The following is a 19,046-nucleotide window of genomic DNA, read 5'->3' as shown; positions in this document are numbered from 1 at the left end:
CATGAAGGACTTCTATCAGAGTAGAAAAAAAGCATTTTGCTTTTAAGTGAAATACTCAAGAGTTCAGTTCTATTCCCAGTATACAAAAAAACTAGCCTTTTCAATGTGGCAGTGTTTGATAGAAGCAGCAAAAATGTGTTGATCAAGCTGCACAAGGACAAGTTATCTTTATGGAAAAAGATTCATGGATGCAGAAGAGAACAGCATTGAAAAGAGAAGAAGGCAGATGGTTAGGAGTTCATTCAATCTGGCATGATTTTCCTTTAGCAAGAAGTGATGAATCCAAACCTGGTCCTTTAACACAGACAAGGGATCCACAATACACTTTGGGATACTGAAGAACCCAAAGGATGCATCATTAGGGAGTATTTCATCTTCTAAACCTAAATCTAAATTCATGAGAGTTCTTGACCATGATCCATTCAGTGAAAGCTTGCCTTATCATATCATTACATATTTTGCCTCTAATGTTAAATGTTCACTTGCAGTATAAAGCATACAAACCTCTAAAACTGAAATGTGGCAATCTGTATCTAATGACAAATATTGTTAGATACTGTTTAAATCTCCAGCCACTTAATGGAACCTGAGGTGGGATTTTTAGGTCAATATGCTTATGCTCTTGAACTTTGCATTCTTAAACACTAAAACAAAATGGTTATAGCTTCCATCATAGTAGTTCCCAATTGCATTGCAGATGCCATCAACAATGCTGTGAACAGAACTAAGGAAACTTCTTTGATTGTTTCTGCTTTATAGTGAATGCTATTCTTCTGCTTTGGTGGTGTAGGAAATCTCTGGGTCATGCCGATAGAGCAGCCAGTGAAAAACACCACTAGGGAGCATTCTGTGAGTACAAAGCTCAGATTTGATGACCATTTTGAGAACGCAGTGAAAACACAGTGTTTTTAAAACCTCCTGTGTTAATGTCACATCAGAGGCAGCCTTCACTTCCTCTCTGTGGGAGACCTTGGATGTGGATTTGAAACAGTGGCATTAATGAAAACAACATGTCATGTAATCTAAATTAATCTATCTTAATCCTTCACATCCATTCAAGTTCAAATTCACCACATGCTCCAGGTAGTAAGTCTTTGGAGTTGAGGAAGTACAGCAGGCTAATAAACCTGCCCAACCCGTGTTACAACAACATACCCAAACCGTTTCCTCAGGTGCTTTCTGAACAAGCAAATACCAATCTCTCTAATTATCCTTGAGTCATCCTGTGGGCAGAGAGGCTCTAACTACCTGGAGCCAGAGTGAAGTAAGAAGGAGAGGTGTCATCATCACTGTAGGGCTTATGAGTTTAACAGGGGAATAACACGAGAACAAATGCTGCCTTCAAGTTCTGTCAGAAATGTGGGTTATCAACTGAGCAAATGTAGCAGTTAACGGGATTGAGCAAATCAGAAAATTCCCCACACAACAACTGTGCTGCTATGGTTCTATTTGAACAATAGAGAAAATGAAATTACTTTGCCAGTTTAGTTACTATTTTCAGATACTTAAGGGATGTGAATGCGCTTAAATGCAACAAAACCACTTCTGTTGAAATTGCTGAATTTAATAAAAGTAGTTTGTCATTTTGGAAATAAAAGTACTCACTTGTTGCTGGAGAAGAGACGAAGATATAAATGTAATCCTCTTATCCAGCTAGTAAAAATACTGCTTACCTTAGCTTATGTTAAAGACTGGAAACAGCTAGCATGGCTCTGTCCAATGGTAACCAAATCTGCCTAAAAGCACCTTTAAAATCAGCGTAGTCATTTCATTCCATTTGTGAACAGTATTAGTGCTAAGCTAATCTAGCTGTCTGCTGACCGTTGTTTTTAATTTGACAGACAGAGAGGGTGATATCTATCTTCTCCTCTAACTCTCCGCCAGAAAGTAGGGTATTTTCAAAAATGTACCTAAATAGAAACAATTTTGGGGTTTTGACAAAAATGTTGAACGTGGCCCAACTGTTGCTGCAACAGTGCAACGTCATCTGGTAATACATAGGTCCTTGAATAAATGCATGTGGGTAGATGTGGGTTTTATTTGGGTTGGATTCACACATCAACCCCCTCACCAACTGGGTGGTCCTCGAAAAAGGTTCCTCCACCGGAGCAGTGCTTAAACACAGTGCTATTTCCAATATGAACACATGTTTAGAGCTACTTTAAACCGCAATGTCTTGGGCGGAGCATGTCATGCACTGTGGGGAGACATTAACACCATCAGTAGTCATTAAGTAGAGGAAATCGATAGTTTACAGATGGCTGGCTTGGAAAAAGTGTTTGGGATGGGTACACTGCCTTCCCCCAAGAAGGCAGTTCTCAGGTGTGTGTGTTTGGACAAACTTCTCCAACAGAACTTCTCTGTTGCTAGCAATAGAGAGTCTGTTGCTTGGAATGAAAGTAAATCAGGCTGTGGCTCAAAACTAACCTGCATGCCAAGAAGACTTTTAGTACATATTGCAAATCTAGCAGGATAGTTAGAACCTCTCTGTTCTCTGTGGCTGTGCTAACGATGCTAAAGGCCAGCAGATGGAGGCCAGATGAGGCTTTGAAGAAGAGATAATTATCCTGCACCGCACCCAGACACTGTGTGCCTAGCATGCCACCCAATGACATCAATCATCTTCTGACAAGGAGATGAAGGAGAGTGTGTGTGTGTGTGTGTGTGTGTGTGTGTGTGTGTGTGTGTGTGTGTGTGTGTGTGTGTGTGTGTGTGTGTGTGTGTGTGTGTGTGTGTGTGTGTGTGTGAGTGTGTGTGTGTGTGTGTGTGTGTGTGTGTGTGTGTAATAGGCGAAGGCCAGGTTAAAAGATTGGAGCCGTCCGTTAGCTGCTACTCAAAGGCTCCTACGAGTGAGTTCAGAAGTCAGAAAAAAACTTGCATCACATTTTAAGAGGTTTTTTGGGAGATACCATTACATTTTATGTTATTTAGAAAGAAAAAGCACATGGCAGTAAGAGCATAAGGCAAAACCCTCTGAAAAACAACAATCCTGCAGGCACATTTGCTTTAAATAAGCCAAATCATTTTGAGTGCCAGTGAATCAGTTTCAAAACAGGGTGGGTTTTCAGTTTCAATTCCAAAATGGATCCTGAAAGAAAGTCATTTTAGGGCTGCTTTTGAGAAAATACACTGAGAACTTGCATTTAAGTTCATTTGTAAGATTTCAATTCTCACATATCGGGTCATGTACTCATAATCACAAAATGTTAAATCTAAAATATGATATTTAAATGTCACATCTCAGCCATTTGGATATATGGAAATGTGACCTTTCTGAGCTCAAGTTACCACTTTGTTGAGCTCTTCCTCTGTTTTAAATTCACTCAGAAACAGTGAAAGGAAATGGATGACTGATGATTGAGACATAATACATTGAAAATATTTAACAGAGGAGGACAGGACATCGTATGATCCGGTTGGGACAAGAAGAGGGCGAGCTTGATACTCTTGAGGAACATTAAGCCAGAAATATCTTGAAAGTATCAACAAGTTCTTATGATTATGCTCTTATGCTAACTTGTGCAAAAAATAACATGTTGAAACAACTGAAAAGCACTTGGTCATTGGTTACTTTCTTTTTGAAGTAAAAAACTAAGGGAAAAAGTACATTTTACACTTCAGGGGTTTTTCTATAAGAATACACTATGAGGGCGCTGATCTTGTAAGATGTATAAATTCTCGCGAGATCATGGCGCCTGTTTACAAGATGGCGCCGCAGACGTAAACATGAATGCGACAACGGGGCTCCGTAAAAACAAAGTTGTCTATGCCATCTGACGGTCTGTGGCACATGAGTAATTACTGTATAACCTTTTGGACGAACAGAAATATTGTTTTCTGGCATCAAAGTAGTCAAACTTGATTGTTAATGAACCTTTAAAAGGGAAAAACTGCTTCTCTTTACGTTTAATTAACTTAATTATTATATATTATTGTCTTAATTATTGATGCCTCATTATCACGGCATGCTTTATCGTACTTCTATTCTTATAAATGATTACAAAAATAGAAACGTATAAACTACATTGAAGTTACTTCCTTGTTCTTTCTCTCCATGCATTTCTATGTCTGACATACAAAGCCTTTGCAGAGGCATTATTGTCCCTTAACTGATGTAGCTGTTTAAAAAACAGTCAAAACTGTACATGTGTTTCTTCCTCAATAGTCATGAATCTGCTCTCCTCTGTTATCACTCTGCTGAGAATCCATTTCCTATCACACTGTTTGGGCGGGGGAAAGCTGGGAGTCGTTTTGCTGCAGGCAGACAGAGCTGCACTGTATCATTAACAGATACAACGACTGATGCTTCCTCAACGCTTTACATTATCGGTCACATCACATGCAGTTTGCATAGGTGTGTTTTAAGTGAACAGCAGAAGTTCATCAAATATAAGAAAATGTTGTCCCTGAGAAACCTGTAAAGGAAATATAAATGTATGATGCCTCGTGTATAATAATGAAAAAACATGATGATGATTCTTTCTAGAATACCTCTGCGCACATGGAAGCCATCTAGGGCCTCTGAAGGAGGAGAAACCAACTTTAAGAGCCCCCCCACCATAGCACCGCACAGTGAGGCTCCTTTAAAAGACACCACTACATTAACAACCGCACTGACTCCTTCCTTTGTCCGTCCTTTTAATCTTTCGCCACTAAAATTCCGACCATCCGGAGTGAGTCATCCATCCTGGTTCAGAGATCTGTCAACTAACCCCGGCCCGCCCCCCCGGCCGTTGGACATGTGTGTGTATGTGTGTTAGGTGTGTGTTGGGTGTGTAATTAAGGTAATTAGCTCAGGATATCAACATCGTCAAACATCTCCAGGCAAGAGAGAGTCTATCAAAGGTTGGGATAAATAATGAAACGCATAAAAGTCTTCCTCCCACAGCGCCGGCTGCTTACAAAGCACATTCAGGTCACATCTGCAACACAACATTCCACTCCTCTTATCTCGGTTTGTGCATTTTGCTCCATTTAAGTTGTTTATAGGAGGATTAGGCTTGCATAGACCATATTATGAAAATTTGACCTGAACAACTTTTGTTGTTTTTACTTCTTTCCGATATTGGTTTACTTATTTAAATTCATTTTACGGCAGATGATATCTGATTTCATTTGGCTGTTAACAGTTGTGGGTTTGCAAACAAGATAAGCAAAGTACATTTGTTTTCTGCCTTTTCAACATTTGTTTACCTTTTTTTCACCCCAACCATATATAGCCTTATGTATTTAATGGACAGGGACTTTAACACACACACACACACACACACACACACACACACACACACACACACACACACACACACACACACACACACACACACACACACACACACACACACACACACACACACACACACACACACACACACACACACACACACACACACACACACACACACACACACACACACACACTTAGAGAGAGCAGCAGCCAGCACATACACCACAAAGCTGCTGGTGGCCTTTTCCTCACTGTTACACGACTCTGCTCATCAATCACACTTTCCTCCATTTTCATCACTTCCAATCAATCAGATCAACCGCCCTTGACACACACACACACACACACACACACACACACACACACACACACACACACACACACACACACACACACACACACACACACACACACACACACACACACACACACACACACACACACACACACACACACACACACACACACACACAGAGAGGAAAAGGCAGTAATTGGGTTAAACCTTTCAGCAGCGTCTGTTTAATCCAATCGCCTTCAAGTAAACGCCTCACATGCGCTGGGTTGCCCTGGTAACCCAGTTCCACCTCCCCGGTATATCTGCAGCCTCACAGCTTTGCACGGTGAAATGGCACAAGGTGACACCGACGAATAGCAGGCGGAAAAGTTGGCTCCTGTTCAAGCCTCACTGTGAAGTGAGCTAAAAGGTGAAGAAAGCAGGAAGGTCTGAGAGGGCAGGGTTTGGAATGTGGAGCCCTGATATCAGAGGGCTTATAAATCTAGCATATTTCACACATGTTTAGCTTAGCAGTGTTTGAGATTTGTTAAATTTGAGATTCATCTTTATATTTTCTTTCCTTTTAGGCAAATTCAATCAAGTGAATGAATGTTCTGGAATGATTTGATTGTTGTAACTCAATTACAAAAACACACTCTACTGTTTATAGTCTTATGTACAGTCTGAGTCAATGCTACACTCTTCTGACAAGTTTCGTGAACATTCGGAGACAGCGGTGTTTTTGACAATCAATCCAACCACTCTTGGCGAAGGTCATTTCAGGCGAAGGTCATTTCAGTTGAAGGGTTTCCTACGGCACCAATAGTGACCTCTACATTATATGATTACAAAACAGTCATACAATTACGGCTTTAAAATATCATTATTAGTAAGTTTATCTTGCTAATCTTCATTAATAAAAAGGTGTGATATTCAAAATAAGATTGAGAAACCATGTTTGCGAAATGACACAAGACACTTTACTTTATTACTTACTCAAGTTTCCCTTTTAATACATGAGCAGAGGGGTCCTTTCTGTTGTGGTCCACGCTTGCCTTAATCAAGTCGTTGGGAACATTTATGTAAAGTCACAGATGTCTGAATGACAAAAAATAAGTTTTTCAACTCAGTTTCTGAGGTCAGCTAATGCATACAACTACATATTATTATCATTCATTTGCATTTGTTTCCAAATGAATGATTCAAATAAAATATCAAGGTTACTTTAACAATATGTACTTACAATATGTACTTTAACCAATAATGTACTTTAACCAATAATGTACTTTAACCAATAATGTACTTTAATCCAAGTGTCAATACAAATAAAGGTTGTATACAAATTCTATTGGTATTGGTTGTTTTCATATATATGTATGTGTTCAGGACACACCCCTTCCTGGTTAAAATTGTCTTGTGGTGCAGTGTGTGTGTGTGTGTGTGTGTGTGTGATGTAACACATGTGCATGAGCAACATTAACAGAATATACTGCCTCCTGGCCTTACTGGATGACTCAAACTGAGCCGACATGTGAGGCCATTACAGTCACACTGACATACGGCAGTGCAGATAGCAGCGCACACACACATACACACGTACTGTAGATGGAGCTGATGGAGTGCACATTTGCCCTCCCATCATGCTTTGCGGTGTGATTGATGAGTAATAAGGCTGTGAGGGTTGCAGCACTTGCTCCTCTCTGTGCCATATGATTCCGCCATCGGTGGGGGGCAGGTTGGAGGTGCAAAGGAAGGCACATCGAGAGTATTTGAACTACAACACTGCACACAACATGCATCCATGCAATACCACTATCACCTTTTTCTAGGATCTAATAGTATCCCCACCAACATGGAGATGATGTATTAAACCGGAATCTGTTCTGATGTTCATGCGCTTCATGGTTGAAAACGTCCAAAAGCTGTAGCGCAGGTGTTTTTATGGTGTAATATAAATGTAACAGTGTTTGGATGGATGTTTGAACACAGTACAAACAAGAAAAACGTAAACACTCTTTGATTTTAAGACTCATAAACATACAATATTCCCATTTCCTTTAACATGCAGGAACATGGAGCTTGCCAAAGTGGAAAAGCATACAGCCAGTTGTTCAACGAACAATTAACAAAAACAGAAACTTACTCATGGTGGGAGTACAGGGGTGGGGGGGCAGGGTGAGGCCCAGGCAGCGCGGGGCTTTGGACAGGTGAGGTTATTCTCCACTGGGTCTTTCGTAGAGGCACTCATGACCTGATGAGGAAAACAGAAACATTGAAACAATCTAAATGACAGACATGTTGCATACTCGTAAATACTTACAAGTCTGTAAAACATATAGATTAGTTATTGTATACTCAACTCAGTTATTGTATAAAACATGACATCTGAATTCATCCACTTGGCGCTTGGGAAATGGAAATTTCACAATTTTCTAGCATTTTATGGAGAAAATGATAAGAAAAAAAGTTGATATTCTGTAGAAATAAGGCCCCATTTTTTCAAAAGTGCACAGGTGTATTGAGAAGTCATCGAAACGGACAAATACTTTATCATATTGACCACACACACAGTTGATCAAGGAAGTGGACCTGCTCATTAACATTTCACTGGAGACAGAGCGAAATGAGCAGCTTGGGTGTGTGTGTGTGTGTGTGTGTGTGTGTGTGTGTGTGTGTGTGTGTGTGTGTGTGTGTGTGTGTGTGTGTGTGTGTGTGTGTGTGTGTGTGCGCATCCACCCATCCAAATCGGCACGCTCATTGGAGTAAATAACAGTAATCTGATGATAGTATGCGATAATAATGGGTAATTTGATCACTGTAGATGCTTACTGGATGAGGGGTGGCCAGGAAAGGGGGGGGGGAGTGATGCAGGTGATGTACAAATTAAGCCGCCTCCCTCCACCCACCCCCTTATGTTGCCATGAGCTTGAGTACTGCAGATGCCGGTGAATCCAATATCCTCCCGGGCTGCGAGTGAAAGCAGCGGCCGTCAGCAGAACGCTCCACTACAGGTGGAGAGAGCTGATGCTGCCTTATGCTCGCAGTTATCTCCGTCATTCTCCTGGACGTTGGATTTACAATTATTTAGAAAGGTTTGAAGTCTATTTAGCAGAGTGCATTTGATTTTAGATGCAGTCTCTAAAAAGGGAGAAAGGAATTCAAAAATCTAGGTTTGAAAGAACAGCATAGGGACACTCTAATGGTACATCTTTATTTGTGTCTTTATTATTATTATTATTATTATTATTAAGTGTATTTCTTCTACACCGACTGCAAGGTAAAGTTGTTTTTTAGATCGCTGGGCCCAAAATATTTGTTAAAACTGTACAATTTGTGTCAGAACACGATTTTGAATGAAGTATTTTGGAGCTGCAGAGATATCCTGGCTTATACATTTTATATACAGACTTAACAAAAACATATAGTACATTGATAATTAGGCATTACTATACCTTGGTGAATTGGTGAATCCTAATATCATCAATTAAACCACAATTTCAATGTCATAATTTATAGCCATGAGGTCATTTTTTCCAAACCCTGCCACTTCACCAACATTTTTAATCTTGAGCTTCAAGAGCAGGAAAAGTCCGGGTTGCATCAGTGGTCACTTAACATATAGAATAGAATCGGAGGATGAAACCCTCTTTATTGTCACATGCATGCACACAGCAGAGCACACACAGTGAAATTTGTCCTCTGCATTTAACCCATCCTAGTGCTAGGAGCAGTGGGCAGCTATTGTGCAGCGCCTGGGGAGCAATGGGGAGGGGGGGATTGGAGGTGTCCGGTGCCTTGCTCAAAGGCACCACAGCAGGGCCTAAGAGGTGAACTGGGACCTCTCTAAGTAGCAGTCCACTTTCCATATTTCAAGCTATACTTATAGCTCTAAAACGGCTTAAAGTATACAGAGAAAAGTGAAATAAGATAGATATCTGAAAGTACAAACAGGAACACAGGAGGGAAACACTCGGAACCACAGAGATTCAGGTAGAGGCTACATAATGTACTAAGTGCTGAACACATAGCACAGACACAACACATGCGTTTAGCTGTGAAGACACAGATAAGGAGTCGGGTTAAGCACCACTAATAGCCCCTGGTCTGGAGGGGGAGTGAAGACCCAGGTTATAGCAGCTTGGCCTGGAGTGGTGTGTCTAAAGTAGAGGCTGTGACCCCGGATTATATCCACCATATGTCCCCCTCTAACCCAGGCTGAGACACCAGACAGTGATCGCACTGACCCTAACAGAGCAGTCCTCCACACAGCTCATCAACCACCGAGCTGTGAGGTCACACATTGGATTTTAATGAGGGGAGGGTTAGGGATGCACAATTATACAGAAAATCTCAATTTGGATATTCAAATCGCATCAAGTGCAATATTTAGTAAAGGCTAAATATGTGAAAGATATCGTTATATATTAATAATCGTGGTGCTGACCAGCCTTCAAACTAGACTCAATACAAAGAATTGTTTAGTAAAGATCCTCTGTTAATATATTTTCTATTTCAATGTGAATAATGTTTCAAAAATGGTGATTCCTTCTAATATCACGGCTTATAAAATTCAGATTTATACACATACAGCATGTTTAATTTAGGATGCTCAACTTTAGTCAACATATATTTGAAGAACATTTCCTGCACCAACATTTGATGGTAGGACGATTAATAACTGTAGAAAACACTCATTAATGGCAGCTTCAATCTGAAATCCATTCACAGGAGCACAATGCTTCCGGAGAAACAGCCGCTCTTTGTTCTGTGTTGTAAAGCTGTGTGGGTTCCTGTTGTTATAGAGTGTTAAACACTAACCATGTAAACCTCAGACTGGGTAGACCTCTCTGTATCTACCCACTGACACGTGAACAGTCCAAACTGAAATGTGAGAACAGGCAGCTGGTAGCAGATTTATCCAGTATTATCCATATCGGCCTTTATAAAACCCATATTTGCCAAACACCGCTGTGTTTGTTGGACACAAGGTTACTTACATCTGACGCAGGGTCCGTAGCCAATGCAGCTCTCTCACACACACACACACACACACACACACACACACACACACACACACACACACACACACACACACACACACACACACACACACACACACACACACACACACACACACACACACACACACACACACACACACACACACACACACACACACACACACACACACACACACACACACAGGCCAGAGGGCGGCTCAGCATCTGGTGTGTGTTGCTGCTCTGTAGCTGGGCATTAAAAGAGAGAGCACAGAGCCAGCGGGGATCAGCTACCCAATAAAGACAGGCAGCAGCAGCCCGGTGCCAGGGTCTGGACAGCAGTGAGGGAATGCAGTGTGTGTGTTTGCACTACATCTGGTATATGGGTGGGCTGCGTGCCTTGTGTAGAGAGTTGGATTCTGCTGCAATACACTGAAACACTTCAGCTGACCTGCAGGGTATAAAGTGAGACTTTTGCAGAGATTTTAAAGAGAAAATTGATTTTGGGAACTACGATAATTTGCTTCCTTGTTGAGAATCAGATCAGGGAATTGATACCATTACGGCTGTACCAAATGTCTTCATTTTTACATTTTAAGCTTACTGAGGTTTTCCAATGAAGCTTTTAATCTGTAGCGTTATATTTTATGCTGTCATCACCCTAACAAAAACACAAAAAAACAAGCAGCGCTTCTATAACCACAAACAAGATGTAAGTGGTGAACTTTATATTGGCTGGTATGTTGGCAGGCTAGCTGTTTCCAGCCATACTGATTCTTATTTGGCTACTGTAGAAAAAGTATAAAGTTGTGAATCTGTTGTGAAGTAAAAGAAACTGAAGCAAAAAACTAAAGATAAGTATGTCCTTCAAATATAGTTAACCTAAAAGCATTTTTCATGGGTCTTTATGTATCATTTCTGCTCATAGAAAGAACATGTTATAATATTGTAAAAACAACAGAAGAAGAAATACACATAGCTGAGAGAGACAGCTACTACAGTCTGTGTTGCTATGTTACAGGCATTGAGTTGGACCTAACCTGCCTTTGAATTTAGGAAGCCACCTGATGCCCACACAAAATACCTGCACATTCAACAACACACACTTTCAATCTCGCACACACTGACTCTTTGTATTGTTTTTGGAAGGGCTCTGTGGAGACGTTGTAACAGAGATAGAGAGGATCAGGAGAAGGAGATGAACTAATTTGTGGTGGTTGACCCCGACGGCTGCAGGGCTTTTCCATTTCCTTTTTGTCACTGAGCCACAAATCCAACTGTGGCTGCAACTCTGCACTGGGGAACTGTTCTCTGGACCCAGACACATTTTGTACTGTTTACCAATTCTGGACATTCTGGTTAGATTTATAAAGATGAAGGTAGTTGGGAGCATGTCAAATCCTACATTTACTGTACACAATGCACTGGATGGTCATTCAGTGGTGTAAGAAAGTATTATTTATGCTTAGAATAAAAGTTTATGAGGTATAATACTCTGCTTGTTAGATTTTTTTAGAGGTTGTCTGTACAAAAGCTAAAGTATTTCTAATGATACTTTATCATCACAATTTGGCACAAGTTGATCTAACAAAAATGTTAAAGTCAACAAAGGGCCAAACATTAGCTAGCTCCAGCTTGTCAAACGTGAAGATGCTGCTTTTCTTTTGTTGGTTTGTCTGTGGTTAAGCTTAACCACAACTCATTTGTAAGGACACTAAATTACAATCAACATGTCCATTACTTGATCCAACCAAAACAAAAGACCAAACATTTGCTTTGGTTCCATCTTGTCCAAAGTGAAGATTTGCTGCTTTTTCTCTTAAGGACTCTTTCAAATTCAATATATTTGACTTTAGATTGTTGGTGGGACATACAACAGAATGTGTGAATTAAAACAACAGTGATCCAAAGCTGTAGAACATTAAAATGTTGCTTTGTAGAAAAGAAAAATACCATTCTGTGGGGAAATCTGTAGCTGTAACCATTCTTAGCAGGGTGCAAATGTGCCTCACATTCACTGGCTCTCTTAAATGCCACGCAGTGTATGAAAGTCAGCAGGAGGTTGAGTGTAAAAAGGTCAGTTGACAATGGTGTACTGGCAGCAGGGTGGCATGAAGAAAAGTCAGATCTTTCACCTTAAAATGCTGCAGCAGCGAGGTTTTATCACTCGGAAAAGGGTACAGCTGTAGGTCAGTTTAGGCCACAAACTCATGTAGTGCAAGGCCTAAAAAAAACAGCATGTTGCTCCGTCGATTCTTCTTGCAGCAATTGGATGTTGTCCTTCACCAAACTAACACTGCTTATACGCTTTCTTCTGCTAAATATATCCGGAAACAATGCACTTTTGCACCTGCAATCTAAAAATTACATTCTAGACAAGAGGCAATGCAGAAATGCTTCGAAATCAAACTAATCTATCCGTTATATGGCAACAAGGTTTAGGAGGAGCCATTTATATAAGCTTAAAAGATCATATTTGTTTATCAAGACACGTTTTTAGTCCTCAGTTTTACTATCAATGGTAGAAGTAGTAGTAGTAGTAGTAGTAGAAGTTGTGGCAGGACTTGACTTTCCGGAATGTTGCATCTACTTAGCTTTCAATCTCTTTTTTGTATCACATGGAAAAGGGCTGATCCCAGAAAAGCAACTCAGCAGCACAGCAGTGAAACAAAGGCTGCAAATAAAAGCTGATAACGCAAATAGTCCAACCCTGACATGCAGCTTATATCATCGCAGGCCGACACTGAACACCAGACTCCAACCTTGACTCTGAATTCAAAATTGTCTAAAAGATATGAGGAAAGAGAATCAAAAAAGAAGAATCTTCTTTTTTTCTTTCTGATTTAACAGTTTTTAATTGATACTGGAGGTAAAACATTACCCTATACTTAATCTAACACTACAGTCAGGTAGGTGAACTACATATTTAAAGGTTAATGGCCTTAAAACCTCGTTTAGCTAAGTGGTACTACACACGCCTTGTGTTGTAAAACTGCAAAGCCTTAGCCTGCGTTAAGCCGCATTATCCTGAAGCGGGATAGGAAGGATTGAAGGACTCACAATTGTGAAGTCTCAAACATTTTATACAAAATACCCGACAGGAACTTTCAAAATAAAATTACCATTTTCTCTTGGAACCATTTGCATGTATACTGACTTGGATTTAGTTTCCATTACAGCCAGTTAGGTTTAATAACGCTCTCAAAATTGACAGATATATTACGTTTTCAAGTCTTTATGCACCCTAATCAGGACATTTAAGCTTCATAGTGTATAACTCTGAAGTTTGCTATGTCTGTATTAACAAATTATATTTCGTATCTGTAATATAATCTTTTACCGTGTAAAGTTATACAATTGAATGAAGGTTTCATACATTCTATGCCTTATACAGAGTTATATTGCTCATAAACCTGAGACGTTTAACGCTTTTATTTTGAAATAATATCACCATACATCTGTTTTTATTGTAGTTCTGTACAACTTCACGGACCTTGCTGCAAAAGGTAACTCTACTCCCTCTCTCGTGAGTCAGGAAGCAACACACGGTGCTCAACTTTACGAAACACAATCTTTGAAAGAACCCACACCCATGTATCCACATATTATAGCATTTAAAACGTAATAAACTGAGCTCTTCGCTTAATTTAAAGGCTACAAAATCAGCAGCAGTTCCGAGCACATCAAAGTGAGTGACAGGGCCCGCAGCCAATCATAAGCCTCAGATCTCAAGGCTACAACCAATTGGAGGCCGTGATTGGTGCCCGGGCCGCACTGATCCCATGCGGAGGCTACCTTGGCGGTTTCGGCCATGTTAAGTTACAAACATTCAGCCAAAATACAACCGGAATCAAAGAGGGTTGATACTCCAAATAAAAGAACTACGTTAAAACCACATTTTCTTAAACTAAAATCAACATTGAATTCAAATAAAGTAATGAGCTTTACTATACAGTGCAACCCTATCAGAAAAATGATCAGTAAGATTATTTCAAATGATGGTTGTTGTAATGATCACACTCTTATTTGATCCAACACGTAAAAAAACAACTAAAAACGTGATTCCTTTAAGTTGAAACAAACTTTACAAACAAAAATACTGACAGCATTGTAACAATTATGTAATAATAATCATAATACAAATAATCATAATACAAATAATAATAATAATAATAATAATAATAATAATAATAATAATAATAATAATAATAATGAGGAATTAAACGAAAGTGTAAGCCACAAATACACCATTTGGAGGATGTATTGATCTCATTTGCCAACAAATATACATGCATTTTATATTCTTCCTCGGCAAAACCCAAACCCTGTTTGTTACTAGTTTGCTATTAAACAAGACTTTTATTTTGTAAGACGATACCGGAAGCTTCGTTGTTGTGCTCTGATAGCTTAGTATTGGTGGGTTTGGCTAGGTAGGCCTCGGTGAATACAAATAAGCACAAAGTTAACAATATTAAAACCCACTAAACCCCATTTCTTAAACGTAAAATAACCTAAATAATTTCACACATACGCAAAACAAAGTCTCCAAAACTTCTGACGCCATGTCCCATTTCACTTTGAAAAGCTACCGGGCTACCGTCATTCAGCCCGCAGTAACGCTACCTTTGCCACTGACAGATGCATTTCAGGAGCTCGACAAGTTGCCACATTAGCTACCGACATTACCGAACTCACTACCGGAGGCTCACCTTGCTCTCAACTCGACGGGTCCTCCTCGATCACATCGCGGCAGGTAGTTCCCCCGGATAAACTGGAGCACTAACCGTACATGGTCCCGTACCAGGAAGTCCATGGCACTTGTGAAACTCTGAGCCGTGCAGGATGTCCACCAGGTAGCAATGCGCCGCCCGCCGGCTGGTCTGACCTCACCCGGAGGATGCTGGGGCTCCCGCAGCCTGCGACACGACACACACACACACACACACACACACACACACACACACACACACACACACACACACACACACACACACACACACACACACACACACACACACACACACACACACACACACACACACACACACACCCCAAATGACCCACAGATACCTGGGGCAATGCTAAATATTTTATAAAAAGCTATATATAAAATATAGTGTTAGACCCCGAGCCATCATTATACTTCCAACCACATGTTAAGGATGGCATCTATTATGAAACAAACAATAATACATGTTTTTTAGTATGTGTTTTAATTCACCACAAATGTCTCTAATGGATACATTTTTGATTTGGCACACTGTAGTCAATGAAATATGAATTAAAGGTCCTAAACTAATAATAATAATAATAATAAACACTTATTTGAACACATTTAAATATGTTTACTTTTTAACTTCGAAAAGCACATCACTTTTGTCTTACAACAATTTCTTTCCACAATTCCAACAATAATAAACAGATCTTAATGCACTTTTTTTGTAGGGTTCCTTACTTCTAAAGGTTTACAGCTTTACAACTTTTTTATTACCTCTTTTATTTTGTTATTTTATTCTATTTTATATTTCTTTTTTAATACCCTATTACTTATTTCCCTTCAATGGAGCCTCTAGGCAAAAGCATTTTACACAATTGTACTTGTACTGTACTTTACATAACATTTAATTCAACCAGGAAGTATCTTGATATAGGTAAATGTATTTGAATTCAAGCTTCACCTGCTAAATGTAAATTGTCTGATTTGAAAATATGGATGTAAATACAAATGTGTTAGACAACTTGGCTAATAAGAGGTTTCATACACGGCTACATATCATGGACCAAGAGCTAGTCAAGAGCCTGGCAGGCATGCTCAGACTTGACCTGCTCACAATCCATCTGATGTAGATAAAAAAATTCAGATGATGCAAAAATATTTTCAGATTCATGCAGGCCTGCTGCGTGTTTGGCTACAGGCCTTAAATGAACTCAAAAACGTCATCACACTGAATCTGTTTCTGTGGCTTCCTTTTTGTATTTTTATCTCGGCAACATTTCTCTCATGTTGGCTGTGGAATCCATTATCTGTTGTGTACATAACAACACAAAGTTATTTAAGGCATTTAGCTCCCTTTTTAATACATCTGCTCTCCTGCAGCATGAGCATGTATCACTCCGCCTGTGACCACAGTTTTCTTTTGTAAAAGACATAATCATTACCACAATATGTATATCTGTCAGGAGGTTTGCAATGCTCTGTTTCTTCTTCTGATTTTTTTAGTTCACACTGACCTATATAGGCACAAGAAACCAGTGCAGAGCTCCACTGGGCCATAATACAGTATACAGCTGACAAACATGGGGAAAAAGTAGAAAAGAAAGATGGAGGGCTCTAGTTAAACGATCTTAGAAGACAGATCACATCCTTGGACACTTCTTGGACATAAATAGAAAGCATGACAAAGGAAGACATAAAACTGAATTCGATGCAGTGCTACCGCCATTTCTGTGTATAAAACAATTTAAAACATGTCTTAATTTTGGCTTTTATTCCACCTTCACAAATCTTAAAAAGTCTTTTTTTTTAAAATAATTTTAAACTTTTGGGGTATTTTGCAGCTAAAGGAATGGAAAAGGAAGTAGAGAAAAACAAAATAAGGAAGGGAAAGTATAGTTGCAGGTCGGGACAGGGCTGTGACTTCAGTTACATTAAAAACGGTTGAATATTACTTTCTTTAATATACAGTACAGTTCCCTTGGAATATGACATGAAAGGCAAGTAGGGAAAGGAAAAAAAGAAAAGAGTTAGGATGACCAGGAACATGGCCAATTTCAATGTATGAAAAGGACTTTTAAAGTCCCAAATATGCACTTCTTTAATATGCAGTTTTCTTGCAATACATGAAAAGGCGGGGAAAGGGGAAGGAGCGAGAGGTTTGATGATCGCTGGGACTTCTCTGTTTAAAAAGGTCTTAAAAATTCTTACATCTTTATTTGTACATGCATGGATCTCGTCCACAACAGAAAGCTCCAAATCTCACATCAGCTCACCTCAGTCTGCTGTTGTGTGTTTCACTTCTGTTACAGCAAGTGGGTGGGGGGGACCTAGAGGAGCTTTGTCCACACACCCAGAGTGTATAATGAGGGGTGCACTCTTTACTTTGGAGAGATAGTGTTTATAGAGAGGAACAGAGACATTATTGACTGCGAGCGCTGGGACTTCACCTGATGCTTCATATGCAACAGGGGAGTTGATAAATAAAAAGAAGACAGGTCAAGGTATAATATGTCGTTCTACTTGAATGACATGAAGATCTTGTTCTATGGAGTTTGAATGCACTGATTTACTGTGACACATGACAGAATTGCATTTCCTTCATCATAAAATATTTGCAAAACTAATGTTTTCTGACCATTTTGCGTGGTGCATTATTTTCAGACATCTATTATCTTGCAATATTCTCCTACTTTACTTTCATTTGCACATGAATACGTTGTTTTTGCACATTACTGCCACCTAATGGAGAAAACCAGAAGAGCAGTAAACTGGGAGTAGCACAATGGGTACACTCACTCCACACCAATAATAGTCATCAACTCCAGCGGGTATCTTTAATTTGGGATATTGGAGAAAGGGTTTTTCCAAATGAATGTTGTGTAATTGATAGGATTTTAATTGCAAACTGTGTATTCCAGATTGCTCAAAGGTTTTAGTGTAATTTTAAATATATATATATGGTTTTGAACTGTAATCTGTTGTAATTTAATGGCCCCTGTGAAGCAAGTCTTGACAATTAAGTGAAGTGAAGGATCTTTTAAAGAGTCCTGTTGCTTTAAAAACTGATCGTTTGGGTCAGATTTCGCCTCCACTACATTCAAGACACATCTCTGTTAACTTTGACAGACGTAAACACAGGTACTGAGAATAAATAATGAGTGTCTGTCCATAAAAACCCTTGAAGATACAATACATTTTCAACAAATAAACGGAATAAATCTGACTTAAAGACCTCTAAAAAACCTCTGAAATTGAGTTAAGTTTAGTTTAGCACCACTTGTGCACCTGAGCTTCTGTAATGACCGAGTATTGGCTTGCTCTAACAACATCAGACTGCACAACATCAGCTATTGATTCCTTCATTTGCTGCATGTTGTGTTCATTTATTGGACATGTCCATCAGCTTTCAGTACCGACGTTCCACCGAAACAGAAGGTAAGTCTGGGCAAAGAATGGAACAAGAGAGCAAAATGAATAGAAGTGTGGTCAGATTAATGAGTCATTCTGTGTTTGCAGCATCACAGCAGGTGTTTGGATGTTTTATAGTCCCATATCTAACTGTGCTGCAGACCTGTACCATTTACCTTGTTAGGGGCAGGCGTTACGGCCTGTTTGTTTTCCTAATGTATCATGTGACCATGTTAAGAGGGCGATGAGAGGGACAAGACTCCGGCTGCGAGTTTTGATTTCACGGTCTATTAAGCCGCTGATTGTGGAGCTGCTGTCTGCAACCAATTCTACATCGGTTCCACCAACAAGTGCTGCTGCTCACTGTGTGACATTTACAGGAAACACACACAGAGGAAGGTGATGGAGCGTGGAGTGTGTTCT

General features: G+C 39.7%; 1 protein-coding gene across 3 annotated transcripts in view; it reads right to left on the bottom strand.

Moving 5' to 3' along the window:
• Positions 1–15,401, bottom strand: part of usp6nl (USP6 N-terminal like) — a 70,204-nt gene extending 54,803 nt beyond the window's left edge. The window contains exons 1-4 of one of the 3 annotated variants that reach the window (XM_063905693.1): positions 15,208–15,401; positions 7,642–7,749; positions 6,495–6,596; positions 5,727–5,921 (exon numbers count right to left, since the gene is read on the bottom strand). Coding sequence is in view for 1 of the 3 variants with exons in the window: in XM_063905691.1 (XP_063761761.1) it covers positions 7,642–7,645 (4 nt within the window). In the remaining 2 variants the exon portion in view is untranslated. The remainder of the gene's footprint in view (positions 1–5,726; positions 5,922–6,494; positions 6,597–7,641; positions 7,750–15,207) is intronic. The other 2 variants (XM_063905694.1, XM_063905691.1) reach the window with 2 other exon arrangements.
• Between the last annotated feature and the right edge of the window lie 3,645 nt (positions 15,402–19,046).

Source organism: Eleginops maclovinus, chromosome 17 (assembly GCF_036324505.1).
Source record: "Eleginops maclovinus isolate JMC-PN-2008 ecotype Puerto Natales chromosome 17, JC_Emac_rtc_rv5, whole genome shotgun sequence".
Taxonomy (NCBI): Eukaryota; Metazoa; Chordata; class Actinopteri; order Perciformes; family Eleginopidae; genus Eleginops; species Eleginops maclovinus.
The sequence above is the reverse complement of the archived record's forward strand: the minus strand, read 5'-3'. Positions and strand labels throughout refer to the sequence as shown.